The following is a 14,011-nucleotide window of genomic DNA, read 5'->3' as shown; positions in this document are numbered from 1 at the left end:
AGTGATTTTCACCCTTCAATATCTCCATTGACATTTCATTAAATGCTTATATAAAGAGTTTTAAGCCTGGAACCAAGCCAACCAGCTACGAGATGAATCGTGACCATAAAACATTTGATTCGGCGCAAAATAACATTTTGAAAACGCAAAGGCAAAGGAACAACACTTACAAACATACGGAAACGATCATAGACTTCAATGGCAGCAGCTCGCTATAGCCATTTGTGGGTGACGTGAACATTTCCATGGTAACCGCGAGCTCAACCAATCAGAGACATCGCTGTTACGCTTAGGATTGTGGGTAGTGTATTATTTCACCATGACATTGTGAATAAAACACGTTTTTCTTAAAACTATTCTGATTTCATACGGACTTGTAGCTTCTTAAGGAGCAGAAACCTTCGTTTCACAATCTCGTAGCTTGTAGTCAGTCTACCTTAGATTAGTGATGCACCGAAATGAAAATTCTTGGCCGAAACCGAAAACCGAAAAAAGAGGAAACCAAGACCAAAAACCGAAACCGAAACACCGAAAGAAATTAAGCCAATTATTAGTACCATTGCATTTATGGCTATGACTGTGTACTAACTTTACTAAAATCAAGGCATTGCAATTGTATAAATTAATATTAAAGTTTAATTAAAAAAATAGCAGAAATATGGCTACAATCTGATAGTCACATACAGTATACAGTAGCCTAAGAACAGAATAGCTTACCTATTGTTATTATTATTATTATTATTATTATTATTATTATTATTATTATTATTATTAATAATTGAGGCACTTTCTTGCAGGATTTCACTGAACATATCAGACAACGAGGGTGCATGCCCCTCATCTGGTGCAGCGAGACAAGTCTTTTTTTCTGCGCTCTGATCTCCTCCTGCGCTGGGCGCTGCTCCGTGCGCGCTCCGTCTCCACGCGGGTTCTCCGTCTCCATGGCGGCCTGGATCATTTCTCGTGCGCCCTGCTTTATTTCCGCATCCAAGTAATGGTCTTTATAACGCGGATCAAGTACAGTCGCGATGAAGTGCAGAGGATCCGAACAGATCTCACTGAAACGTGTGCTGACAGACTCTAAGAGCACTTTTCATTGTTTTCACTCCGTGGTCCGTCTCAACCTCTTTACCTAGGAGACGCTTTGCAGGTGGAATGGATCGGGTACTGACACACGTGCAGGTCGCGGTTTCTGTTTGCGTCATCACAACATTTTCGGCCGTATTGTTTCGGTGATAAAGGTATTTCGGCCGAAACCGAAAATGCCCTTTTGGGCCATTTTCGGCCGAAAATTTTCGGTGGCCGAATATTCGGTGCATCCCTACCTTAGATGGTTTAGACATTAAAGCTCATTATCAAAACCCTTATGGAGAAAATTAATGGGAGTTTTGTTTCTGGAAACACGCTTGTGAGCTCTATAGTATGCATCCTCCAGAGACCGGCTGTTTGGTAGATTAGGATTCCACTTTCAGGCAGGGTTACGACTAGGGTCGGAGCAAGGTTGTGACTAACAGGTCAAGTAATCCCTGGCTGAGAGAATCTCCTTGGTGAAGAAAATTGTGAAGAGGAGAAGCCTGCTCCTCAGTAGCTGCTGTCAAAACTCCCTTTAGCAAGACTTTCAATCCACAGCTGCTCCAGTGAGGCTGTCTGTCCTGCCTCCAGCAGCAGGGATACCTCTGAATGAAGGTGGGCAGTATGGGTAACTGTCATGATTTGGCCTTGCCACCTCCACTTTCCTCACGTTTCCCCTTTTTCCCTTCCCTGCTGTCTCTCGCTGCGTCTCATGTTGCTTAAATTGCCTCCCCGAGTCCTCCACTTGCCTCCCTTCCTCGCGTCTTACTCCCTCCCACCGAGGAAATCACGGGAGGAGAGAGGCAACGAGCAAATGTGTTTTTAGGTAGATGAGACGTCCTTTCCTCTGAAGCGTCACATGAATTCGTCGGCTGTAAGGGCGGAGTTAACAACGGCTTTCAGCTGCACGGCTCCTCGATGCTCGCTCCTCAGGGCAGAAACAAGAGCTTTGAGACGGCCTTCATCGAGGAGGGACAGAATAACTTCCTGAGGACCGAGGAGTCGAGGAGCTATTAAATAAGGTTGACGAGATCGAGCCTCTGTCCGTCATGATCTGTAAGTGTGTGTGATTGAGGGCGTGTTGCTCTGGCTCCCCCTCTTCTGGCTGATTATCACCTGCAGTGTCTCACACCTGTGGCTCGTTCCAGTAATAAAACCAGCCAGTGGAACAGTTAGTCAGTTCCCAACGCTACGGCCTGGTCCTAGTGGCTAACATTTCTGTGTCTCTGCCTTGCTCTAGTTCACCACCTGTGTTTAAGGCGCTGCCTGCCTGCTCAGAGCCGTGTTCTGGAACACGCTGCACGGCAGACATGTTGACATGTCATAGTAGGAAAAGCACAGGTGTATTCAAAAGCATTAATGATGGCTGCATTCCACTTAGGAGAGGCCCTGGTATTGTGCATGCTGACTGATGGTGCGTTCTTTTTGTCCACCGAAGTCGTTTTACGAGTTGTTTTCCGGAGTTACGACCCGGAAGTTGCAAAAAGAACGCCCCCGAGGTCGTATTTACGACTCGTCAAGTCGTCTGAACTCAGAGGACCCCGAGCTCACTTTCAAAGATGGCTACGTCGTGCATCACACGTAGTAAACATTGTGGTTATCTACAATTTTAAGCACTTTTGTCTTTGTTGTAACCAAATGAAGAAGTCGTACACATAGCGCTGTATACTGCTACCTATAGGCATGTCTCTACAGTCTTATTAGGAGTTAAACTATACGCTGTATACTGCTACCTATAGGCATGTCTCTACAGTCTTATTAGGAGTTAAACATGGCGCTGTATACTGCTACCTATAGGCATGTCACTACAGTCTTATTAGGAGTTAAACATGGCGCTGTATACTGCTACCTATAGACATGTCGCTACAGTCTTATTAGGAGTTAAACATAGGCGCTGTATACTGCTACCTATAGGCATGTCGCTACAGTCTTATTAGAAGTTAAACATGGCGCTGTATACGCTACCTATAGGCATGTCTCTACAGTCTTATTAGGAGTTAAACATAGCGCTGTATACTGCTACCTATAGGCATGTCGCTACAGTCTTATTAGGAGTTAAACATGGCGCTGTATACTGCTACCTATAGGCATGTCGCTACAGTCTTATTAGGAGTTAAACATAGCGCTGTATACTGCTACCTATAGGCATGTCGCTACAGTCTTATTAGGAGTTAAACATGCGCTGTATACTGCTACCTATAGGCGATCGCTACAGTCTTATTAGGAGTTAAACATAGCGCTGTATACTGCTACCTATAGGCATGTCTCTACAGTCTTATTAGGAGTTAAACATAGCGCTGTATACTGCTACCTATAGACATGTCTCTACAGTCTTATTAGGAGTTAAACATAGCGCTGTATACTGCTACCTATAGACATGTCTCTACAGTCTTATTAGGAGTTAAACATAGCGCTGTATACTGCTACCTATAGACATGTCGCTACAGTCTTATTAGGAGTTAAACATAGCGCTGTATACTGCTACCTATAGGCATGTCGCTACAGTCTTATTAGGAGTTAAACATAGCGCTGTATACTGCTACCTATAGACATGTCGCTACAGTCTTATTAGGAGTTAAACATAGCGCTGTATACTGCTACCTATAGGCATGTCTCTACAGTCTTATTAGGAGTTAAACATAGCGCTGTATACTGCTACCTATAGACATGTCTCTACAGTCTTATTAGGAGTTAAACATAGCGCTGTATACTGCTACCTATAGACATGTCGCTACAGTCTTATTAGGAGTTAAATACCGCCTGATTAGTTATTTTGTAGCTTGTGCAGCTGAAATTGGCTAGAGACGCTCGGTTGCTATATGACAACAATGGCTTTAAGCCGAGTCTTGAGCAGAAAGCAGAGCAGTAGCCTAACGTTAACGTTAATCAAAACGTAATTTTCATGTATCAAACTGTGAAATATATGTGTGTAATATGTCAATAACTGGGTGAATAGAATCCTAAATGTTACTAAAAATGTTACAAAAATCCATCTTTTCTCCGACTCGTAGTATTGTGTGACAAAAAGAATGCAACAACCCGCGGTTATTCGTTTTTCGACCCGGATGTGACGTCACGCTCAAGCTAATAGTCGTGATTACAAGACAAAAAGAACGCACCATCACTGTAATAGCTTACTGGGACAATTGATGGAATTGAGCCATCGTTAAGGTTATCAATTTCAGCTGTCAAACTGTCTGCTGTGAAAAAGGTCCGTTGTGTACTGGGAACCTCTCACCGGTCTGCCCACTTCCCACCGTGACTCCTCAGTTCTCCTGCTTGCTGACTTTGACTTTTTTTTTTAATAAATATACCTGAGTTAACCGTTCATCTGAATCCATTCTACAGAACCATAACAGATACAGTTTCTGTCACAGTGAATGCAACTCTATATTAAAGTAACAAATACAGTTTGCGATATTGTAAATCCTGTGGAAATTGAGAGATAAAAAGCCTAACATACTAAAGACAAAAACAGATTTTCATCAAATTAATGTATAAAACCGTTAAATCTAATAAAGGCAGTTCTGCTGATTTCTTTGCACCATCTGCTTGAATGGCGTAATGCAACCAGAGAAATGGAAGGGATATTCGCCTGAACATCAATTATAATACCAGTTAAACATTTTAGAGGTGAAAAGGAGCTACAAAATGTTATATCTGTGCTTGAAAAGGACATTTGAAAAGATGTCTTAGGGTTCGTCATGCTGTCTTATATTTCATCCATTTATTGAACTGCGCTAGTTGCCTCCAAATCATATTTTCCAAGCTTAAGCAGGCCACTCTCACTGTGCAGTACAAGTCGTTGTCAGGGGAGCCGTGTGATATCTGACACTTTTCCCTGAGTGCTACATGGCCTTCAAAGGTTTCTCCATCGCTCGAATTGGAACTGCTGGTACCCCACTTCTGACAACGCTCATAAATCCTGATCTCTGTGCTGACTTCACCTTATGACAAACCACTCCCTCCTCCTTTTTTCTGCTGATAAATACGGCACACAATGGCCTGTTTCAGACAAGGTCAGTGTCAGCTGAACATGCATCCTGAGAGAGCAAGTACACATGGGTGTATGCTGTATACAGGTTTTCAAATATAAGGTGTGTTACATGTAAAATTGACATGTGCAATGGTAGAACAAAGTGGAACTTGAATAATAGAGTTCAACCATGGATTATACAAGTGGTTCACTATGGAAATTAAAATGTATATGTGAGTCATATTTTGCATGTTGCATGGTCAAAATGTTGAATAGATATACAGTATGTCTAACATATGCTAGGACAGAAATAAAAAGAAATATGAATGGGTTGATAGACGAAAACAGCCAATACATAATTCATGGTAAGGTAACATATTACAAATCTTTTTTAACCTGCATTAATTTGTTTTTGGCCACTGCACAACAAACTCTAAACACCAGACTGAGATATGATCACCTTATCAAGTCGATGTGGCAAATATGTTAGCGGACAGTTGCCTATTAACGCAGACACAGAGCAATATTAGCGTTCATTTGGAGTAAATTTCTGGCCAAGAGGTAAATGTTCCACTTTCTTCACCAGTTAGTTGCTAACTTTAGCCCCTTTACATGCACTGCAAACCTGACATTATCTAGACATTACCTGGAGAAGCTGTAAGTGAGAACTCAAATATCCAAATCAGTTGGACCGGACATTAAACAGACTTTACCCTGCAAGCTCTCTAGTACAAAGTATGTGAAATGTCCGTTTGAGCCCATGTGTGACTAGAGCAGGTCATTGTCCTAAGAATTCACAGCGACTGAGCATTGAGTATTTTCTAATTTTATTAACTTTATTAACTTTAGTGCAAGTTAAAGTGCACATATTATGCTCATTTGCAGTAGCTAGGTAAGGACTACTAGCCAGTCAGAAGCGAAGAAGCAGAGTATGAGGGCGTGCCCTGACAGTACCTAGGTAAGGACTACTTGCCAGTCAGAAGCAGAGTATGAGGGTGTGCCCTGACAGTACCTAGGTAAGGACTACTAGCCAGTCAGAAGCAGAGTATGAGGGTGTGCCCTGACAGTACCTAGGTAAGGACTACTAGCCAGTCAGAAGCAGAGTATGAGGGCGTACCCTGACAGTACCTAGGTAAGGACTACTTGCCAGTCAGAAGCAGAGTATGAAGGCGTTCCCTGACAGTACCTAGGTAAGGACTACTAGCCAGTCAGAAGCAGAGTATGAGGGCGTACCCTGACAGTACCTAGGTAAGGACTACTAGCCAGTCAGAAGCAGAGTATGAGGGCGTGCCATCTAGCAGCTAGGCGAGCATTATAACGTGTGTTCCAAAGTGACCATGTTGGTCTCTGAAGTAAAGGCTGGACTACTATAGAGCTGTTTGGAGCAGTTGGTGAACAGTGTTTTCTGTTGGAGATGGTAAGTCCCTTTGGGGGGGACTTTGGGCTTTTTCACTTTGTAACCCTATAACGTGCACAAAAAGATATATAACACAATAAAGGAAAGGGAAAAAGCCCAAAAGCATAATATGAGCTCTTTAACATAACCTGCAAGGATCAGAACGTAAAAGCCTTGTCCAAATGACACACATCTTTGACATCGCGATAGAAATGATATAGAAAAATACTCTATATATGATAGATTTTATATTGTTTTGTCGATTTATATTGTGATGTCGCCCAGCCCTAGTTCTTACTAATAAAGGACTGTTCCTAGTAATAAAACATCACTGTGTTGCAGTGTAATCAGACAGCATTTCAGTGCATGAATGCTAACCTATCTGCTTATGTGCTTGCACTGTGTGTTTGACTACATTCAGCTTTGCAAATGGAGACAGAGAGGGGAAAGAGGCAGCTGTGTGCTTGTATTTTCTCCTCTTGGTCAACCCACCATCAGTGCTCGCCTCACACATTCAGTAAATGGACTAATTTACGGAAGAGCCACTGGCTCTTTGTGATAAAGAAGACATCCAGCAGCAGTAGCTGTGGCTGCCCAGTGGGTTTCCAACACAGCTGGGTGTCTGGCTCTGCTTTATACATCCAAACACTGCACTGTGTCTGTTACTTGCTTTATTATAAGGATCGTTTTCCCCAGTTACTAGGGCTCGGTCTAGAAGCCACTTAGGAATTCAGTAAAAAAAAAAAGAAATGGGTTGACATCAACTTTTAATGGATTAGTTTTAGAAACAACCTTTCTGATTAAAACAAATCTATTCTAAATCATTTAATTTCTAAAATACCTTAATAATTACTTAAGAAAAGCTCAAACGAATGAAGCTACACATTGATTAGATGCCTTACGAACACTGTGGAAAGATAAACAAAGGTTAGGCTGAGATATTATCAGTTTTTAGTGTTTAAGTGGATTAATAGTTAGTTTTGATTTTGAAAAAAAATGCTCTTTGACACTTCCCAACATCTTTTTGAACTCTTGTTAAAAAATATATATATTATCTTAATATACAGGCTTTTATTTTCAGTGTGTTTTTTGTAATGTACAATACAAGGCATGGTGGCTAAGGAATGAACTAAGGGAAAGTGCAACGTTCTGCATGTACGTTGCACTTTTCAGTTACTGTTGTGTAGTCTTGTTTGGCCTTTCACAAAGCCTGAGCCAAATCTATTTTCTGGGCTTCAGAACCACTAAATGCAAAATAGCTAATTTATTTCTGAGGTGCGATCAGGTTGCAGTGTCAGCTGGATTGTGTTGTCTCATTATCAGCCTCTGTTTTGCTCTGCTGCACACTATGTACAGTAAAATGATGGCCACACACACTTTACTGAATCTACTTTCTTTACATACATTTACGAGAACCCTGCATAACTAAGAATACATGGAAAGAGAGATAAGAATGTTCAGACTGTAAGCTTTTATCACAGGTTACCAGGATGTGCATAAATACAGTAGATGTACACACACTTTCTCTTAGCAAATCAAGGTTTTTGTTCTTATCCTTTTTGCTGCAACTCTCCAACAGGCTGATGTCTGAGTTGTAAGCCAGGTTATAACTAAAACAGCACTTGCATTTATAAGATGCACTGTAAATACTATGGCTTAAGCTTCATTTAAGAACTAGGAGTATCAAAATTCTGCAAATCTACAATTAGATTTGACTTTTGCTTTTAAGGTCACGATTCATTTAATTTGTATTGTAATAATTGTAATTAAATTCGTTTGAATTTGTTCCGAGATTATGAAGTGCAATTTAATGCACTATTAGTTTAACAAGGTGCACATGAAGGCACCATGGAGCCCACATGCTTTACCTTTGCTGTTTGTTTACAAGTAATGTGGTACTGTTTTTTATCCATGTTATACTGTCTGTTTTACATGTTTTAATGTTTTATGTGTTGCACGTTATGTGGTGGTCTACAAAGTTTTAAGGATGTCGTGCCTCTTAGACTGTAAACCTAGTTTACCTACGGGTACCAATAAAGTAACCTGAACCTGAACTCACTCACTGGGAAGGCAAAATGTTGCCACACTTCAGGGAAAACAGATTTCCCTGTTTGGTTGTTTCTCCATCATCTCCGACTCTAGCAGTAGCCATGGTGTCTGGAAAAGTCAAGCTGCAGGCTACCGGTAAGCTAAAATGACCTTTTGTCTCTAGCTGCATGCTACCAGCTGGTACGCTATGCTGTGTCTGCTGTTGTTGTTTTTTTTTATGTATTTTTCTTCAGCCCTGTCTCAAAGTCTGCTTAGGGAGAAGGATGGATGGGTCAAACAAACTTTCACCCAGGACACAGCAAAGTTCTCGTACGGCTGCTTAAACGTTTAATATTTGAGACCTTTGGCTTCTTTTCTTCAATGAAATGGGTTTTGTAAAAAAAGTATTGAAAGAATTATTCTAATGGTACTAAAATAGTTGCACTAGTACATAAAAAATCGACAGTAACCAGCTTTAATCAAAGATCTATGATTTGATCATCCATCTGCAACAACTTGCATCTACATACAATCATAGTACTACAGTAATACAATGAGGTTGTGACAGTAATACAAAGGTATTTATTAGCATACCAAGCAAGTCACATTTGAATTTTATATAAATATATTACCATCACATATTATCACTTAATGTTTAGCCTTACCCTGGAGCTGTCCTCTTGGGAACGCTGGTAGCGTTTCCAGCGGCAACCATAGATCCCAGTGACGAAGGACACAAAGACCTGTTTCTCGTAGACCTGTAAGGGTTGGTGTTTCACCATGCTCCTTCAGCCTCAACGCGCCACCAGTCTGTTAACATCCCACACAGGACTGGGAACCCTGAAGAAAATCAAAGTGTCACCAAACAGAACAAGCTCTCCGATAATTAGCTCTGTCTTTGTACATACAATTACATTTTTCATAGACATGCCATGACACGTCATGTTGCTGAGGTATATTTTCACAAAACACCATGAATATGTTTGACAGTCCTGGGCCTTGTTTGGAGTTACAACACATGGGGGAGGAAGTCAACACACTATTCAATAGTGAGTCATGTCTGGGGACAGAGGTAATAATAAGGTACATGCTGTACAGTCACTGAGTAAACGATTACCAATCTAAGGATTTATGACTGTAGAAAATAGGCATCGGCAGGTAGGCAGCATCTATCTCTGGGTATGACTCAATCCTTTAACAAGAAGAGCATCAGTGAAATGGAAAGAGTAAGATGGAGTCAGCGTGTTGCCCCTTAAACTCACTTCTGCCTCAGAGAGAAGCGTGTTGCCTTGGTGGCAGGTAAAAATGTCTTGGCACAGGAGCTATTATTTTCCGTGGCTCTCTGGAAGAGATGCTGCTGTGCCTTGTTTTCAGGGACCATTATTGCTCTATTTTTACTCTAATTTTAGCATTATTTTTGTATGGAGTAGCGTATGGAATAGCATAATTGTAGTTTGTGTATGTGTTATTTATATTATCTCTTCTAATAATGTTGGATACTGGGAACAAGCTCCCAGTCTAAGCATGTGGCCATTAGGACCATATTGTTTAAAAAAAACAACCTTGGTGACCGGGGTAAGTGACAGATCCTAAGATAATGTTGACTTTTAAAGGATCATTGCATTTTTTATGTGCATGGCTCTATGGATGGCAATGCGATTCTACCTCTTTGGTCCATGGTGACACAGTATTATGGAATAGAATGAAAGTAGAACAGACACTGAAATGGTTGCCGTGGTCATTTGACATCAGTTCAAGAGAAAATGGCATTTTTTGTTAGTTGTCATGGTGACAACACACGTCAGCGGGGCTGATAAGTGTGTCACCCTCCCTAGTTTGAGAACTTGCCCAACCGTCCACAATAAGCCGGCCTTTTCCTTTTGTCTGTCTCTTGTTGAAGCAATTAAATCCAGCAATCCTCAATTCCTCTCTGGCAGCAAGGCAATGGACATAGTGCAAAAAAGACGCCTGTCCATGCTTCGTACTACCTCAGTGAGTCCATGACTTGCCGCAAGTCGGTTTATACGGAGGTTTATGCGGAAGTTAACCCACTACAATGTTCACAGTTCTTTGCAATGGCAACAGTACGCATAGGGAATAATGGTCGGATGGCTGAAAGAAATTGTACCGGAATTCATGGTCCCAAGAGGATGCTATTTTTGGTTCTATTTTCAATACCTTGACAACTATTGCATGGATTGCCATGCAATTTCCTACAGATATTAGCATTGTCCAATTAGCCATCAGCGTCAGCTGTACATTGTGTTTATCAAATGTTAGCATGCTAACACACTTAACAAAGATGGTGAACCTGGTAAATATAACCTAAACATCAGCATGTAAGCATTGTCACTGTGAGCATGTTAGTATGCTGATAGTTGTTAGCTTTTAGCTCAAAGCACTGCTGTGCCCAAGTACAGCCTCAGAGCTGATAGCATGGCTGTAGAATATTGGTCTTTTTTAGTTTGAATTTAGTGAACTTCATTCATTGTCGGGTTACCTGGCTGATAGTCTATATCCTCGACCTTCCACTTCCAGCATTGCCCTGTTAGCGCTGGAAAATCCGCCGTATGTCCTTATTTTCGGCCGCATTTCAAGTTTGAATCCACTGTTGGTGGATTTTTACATACATACACCCTTGAGGTTATAGTCAGATCGACGATAGCACAGTGTCAAAAAACATGAGGCCTCCTTATTCAGTGAGACTACTGCTTTGGTCCAGCACATACAGTGCCTTGCGAAAGTATTCGGCCCCCTTGAACGTTTCGACCTTTTGCCACATTTCAGGCCTCAAACATAAAGATATAAAACTGTAATTTTTTGTGAAGAATCAACAACAAGTGGGTCCCAATTATGAAGTGGAACGAAATTCATTGGCTATTTCAAACTTTTTTAACAAATAAAAAACTGAAAAAGTGGGGTGCAAAATTATTCAGCCCCTTTACTTTCAGTGCAGCAAACTCTCTCCAGAAGTTCAGTGAGGATCTCTGAATGATCCAATGTTGACCTAAATGACTAATGATGATAAATAGAATCCAGCTGTGTGTAATCAAGTCTCCGTATAAATGCATCTGTTCTGTGATAGTCTCAGAGGTCCGTGTAAAGCGCAGAGAGCATCATGAAGAACAAGGAACACACCAGGCAGGTCCGAGATACTGTTGTGGAGAAGTTTAAAGCCGGATTTGGATACAAAAAGATTTCCCAAGTTTTAAACATCCCAAGGAGCACTGTGCAAGCGATAATATTGAAATGGAAGGAGTGTCAGACCACTGCAAATCTACGAAGACCCGGCCATCCCTCTAAACTTTCAGCTCATACAAGGAGAAGACTGATCAGAGATGCAGCCAAGAGGCCCATGATCACTCTGGATGAACTGCAGAGATCTACAGCTGAGGTGGGAGACTCTGTCCATAGGACAACAATCAGTTGTATACTGCACAAATCTGGCCTTTATGGAAGAGTGGCAAGAAGAAAGCCATTTCTTAAAGATATCCATTAAAAGTGTCGTTTAAAGTTTGCCAAAAGCCACATGGGAGACACACCAAACATGTGGAAGAAGGTGCTGTGGTCAGATGAAACCAAAATCGAACTTTTTGGCAACAATGCAAAACGTTATGTTTGGCGTAAAAGCAACACAGCTCATCACCCTGAACACACCATCCCCACTGTCAAACATGGTGGTGGCAGCATCATGGTTTGGGCCTGCTTTTCTTCAGCAGGGACAGGGAAGATGGTTAAAATTGATGGGAAGATGGATGGAGCCAAATACAGGACCATTCTGGAAGAAAACCTGATGGAGTCTGCAAAAGACCTGAGACTGGGACGAAGATTAGTCTTCCAACAAGACAATGATCCAAAACATAAAGCAAAATCTACAATGGAATGGTTCACAAATAAACATATCCAGGTGTTAGAATGGCCAAGTCAAAGTCCAGACCTGAATCCAATCGAGAATCTGTGGAAAGAACTGAAAACTGCTGTTCACAAACGCTCTCCATCCAACCTCACTGAGCTTGAGCTGTTTTGCAAGGAGGAATGGGCAAAAATGTCAGTCTCTCGATGTGCAAAACTGATAGAGACATACCCCAAGCGACTTACAGCTGTAATCGCAGCAAAAGGTGGCGCTACAAAGTATTAACTTAAGGGGGCTGAATAATTTTGCACGCCCAATATTTCAGTTTTTTATTTGTTTAAAAGGTTGAAATATCAAAGAAATTTCGTTCCACTTCATGATTGTGTCCCACTTGTTGTTGATTCTTCACAAAAAATTACAGTTTTATTTCTTTATGTTTGAGGCCTGAAATGTGGCAAAAGGTCGAAAAGTTCAAGGGGGCCGAATACTTTCGCAAGGCACTGTATTACTGCAGATGGTTGCCTAGTGGGGACATTTCACAAGCCCACCCATGATCCTCACACCACTTAAGAAAACAGAGCCATATGGCTCTGTGGGCCCCACTGTAACTCCTGCCATGACCATGGTTAATTTCCTGGACTGGACCATGAAGATGAGGTTTTTCTAGACAGAAAAAACACTATCTCCAACTGAACAGAAAAGGCGGCAATGAACAGCAATGTCTCAGCCAGATACTGTGGCGGTAGATAAGAGCATGTAACCTTGTCAACGGTCCTTAACAAAACAAACTGCTCCTTTGTCCTTATCGCTGAGCAGAGAAATACCAACATGCTAAATTTGTCTGGCTGCGTCTTTTTTACCGCTAACACTCAGTTTCCATGTCATACCAAAATTCAAAGGAATATTCAGACGTCATTTATGAACAATTTTGACAGCCCTGTCATGTATTGGATTGATCAGAACAGATGAACGTAATGATGCAAAATGAAAAGAGTCCTCTGTGTGTGCCTTCTGTGTGTTGACTTAAGTCGTTTGCTTGCTTCCGTCACTTCCGTTTTTCTTCTCGTGCACTGATTCGCTTAATCTGAACAATCAGAGTGATTCCTCTGACCGACAGCTCTGACGCCGATTCAACAAAACAAAAACACTGCAAAAATTAAAGCGATGGACGTTTACCATCGGCCCAACTTTGGCTGACAGCCGACCGTCTCCCTGGTGTGTCAGGGTCTTTTTACTGTCTGACAGAAACTGCTCTAATTACTTAAAAACCTTTAAAAGAATAACATAATTGAAAGCAACTGCATGCTATCTGTCTAACTGTATATGTACTCCATAGTTGCAGGAAAATACAATACAATTGTGTTGGGTATTGTGTGTGGCGTGCTGTACAGTACTTAAGTTGTGTTTCCTATTCAGGTGTTCCCAGGGGATAAGTGTGAAAGTTTGTTTAGGATCCACTGCCAAATCTATACAACAATCTTCAAAAGGGGGAAATTGTCATGCGTCCACCATGCAGATTTGAATCCTTTCACTGTTGACTGGTTATTATATGGGAACTCCCAGGCCTGAGGAAGCCTTCTCCTAAATTCAGAGGAGTTGGCAGATTCCCAGCATTCACATCCTGACTCCATCGTCAAACAAGAGCCAACTGGAGCTGAAATCACATGGGCCTTATTCCAGCCAGGTT

The 14,011-nt window shown here is 41.5% G+C and overlaps 1 protein-coding gene across 5 annotated transcripts in view; it reads right to left on the bottom strand.

Annotated features, from left to right (window-relative positions):
- Positions 1-14,011, bottom strand: part of gdpd5a (glycerophosphodiester phosphodiesterase domain containing 5a) — a 41,101-nt gene that overhangs the window by 21,593 nt on the left and 5,497 nt on the right. For all 5 annotated transcript variants that reach the window (XM_039777547.1, XM_039777549.1, XM_039777546.1 and 2 more), the window contains exon 2: positions 9,137-9,311. In XM_039777547.1, coding sequence (XP_039633481.1) covers positions 9,137-9,253 — 117 coding nt within the window. In that variant the 5' untranslated portion in view covers positions 9,254-9,311. The remainder of the gene's footprint in view (positions 1-9,136; positions 9,312-14,011) is intronic.

The sequence above is a fragment of the Perca fluviatilis genome, chromosome 16 (assembly GCF_010015445.1).
Source record: "Perca fluviatilis chromosome 16, GENO_Pfluv_1.0, whole genome shotgun sequence".
Taxonomy (NCBI): domain Eukaryota; kingdom Metazoa; phylum Chordata; class Actinopteri; order Perciformes; family Percidae; genus Perca; species Perca fluviatilis.
Note: the sequence above shows the minus strand (reverse complement) of the source record. Positions and strands in the feature narration are given on the sequence as shown.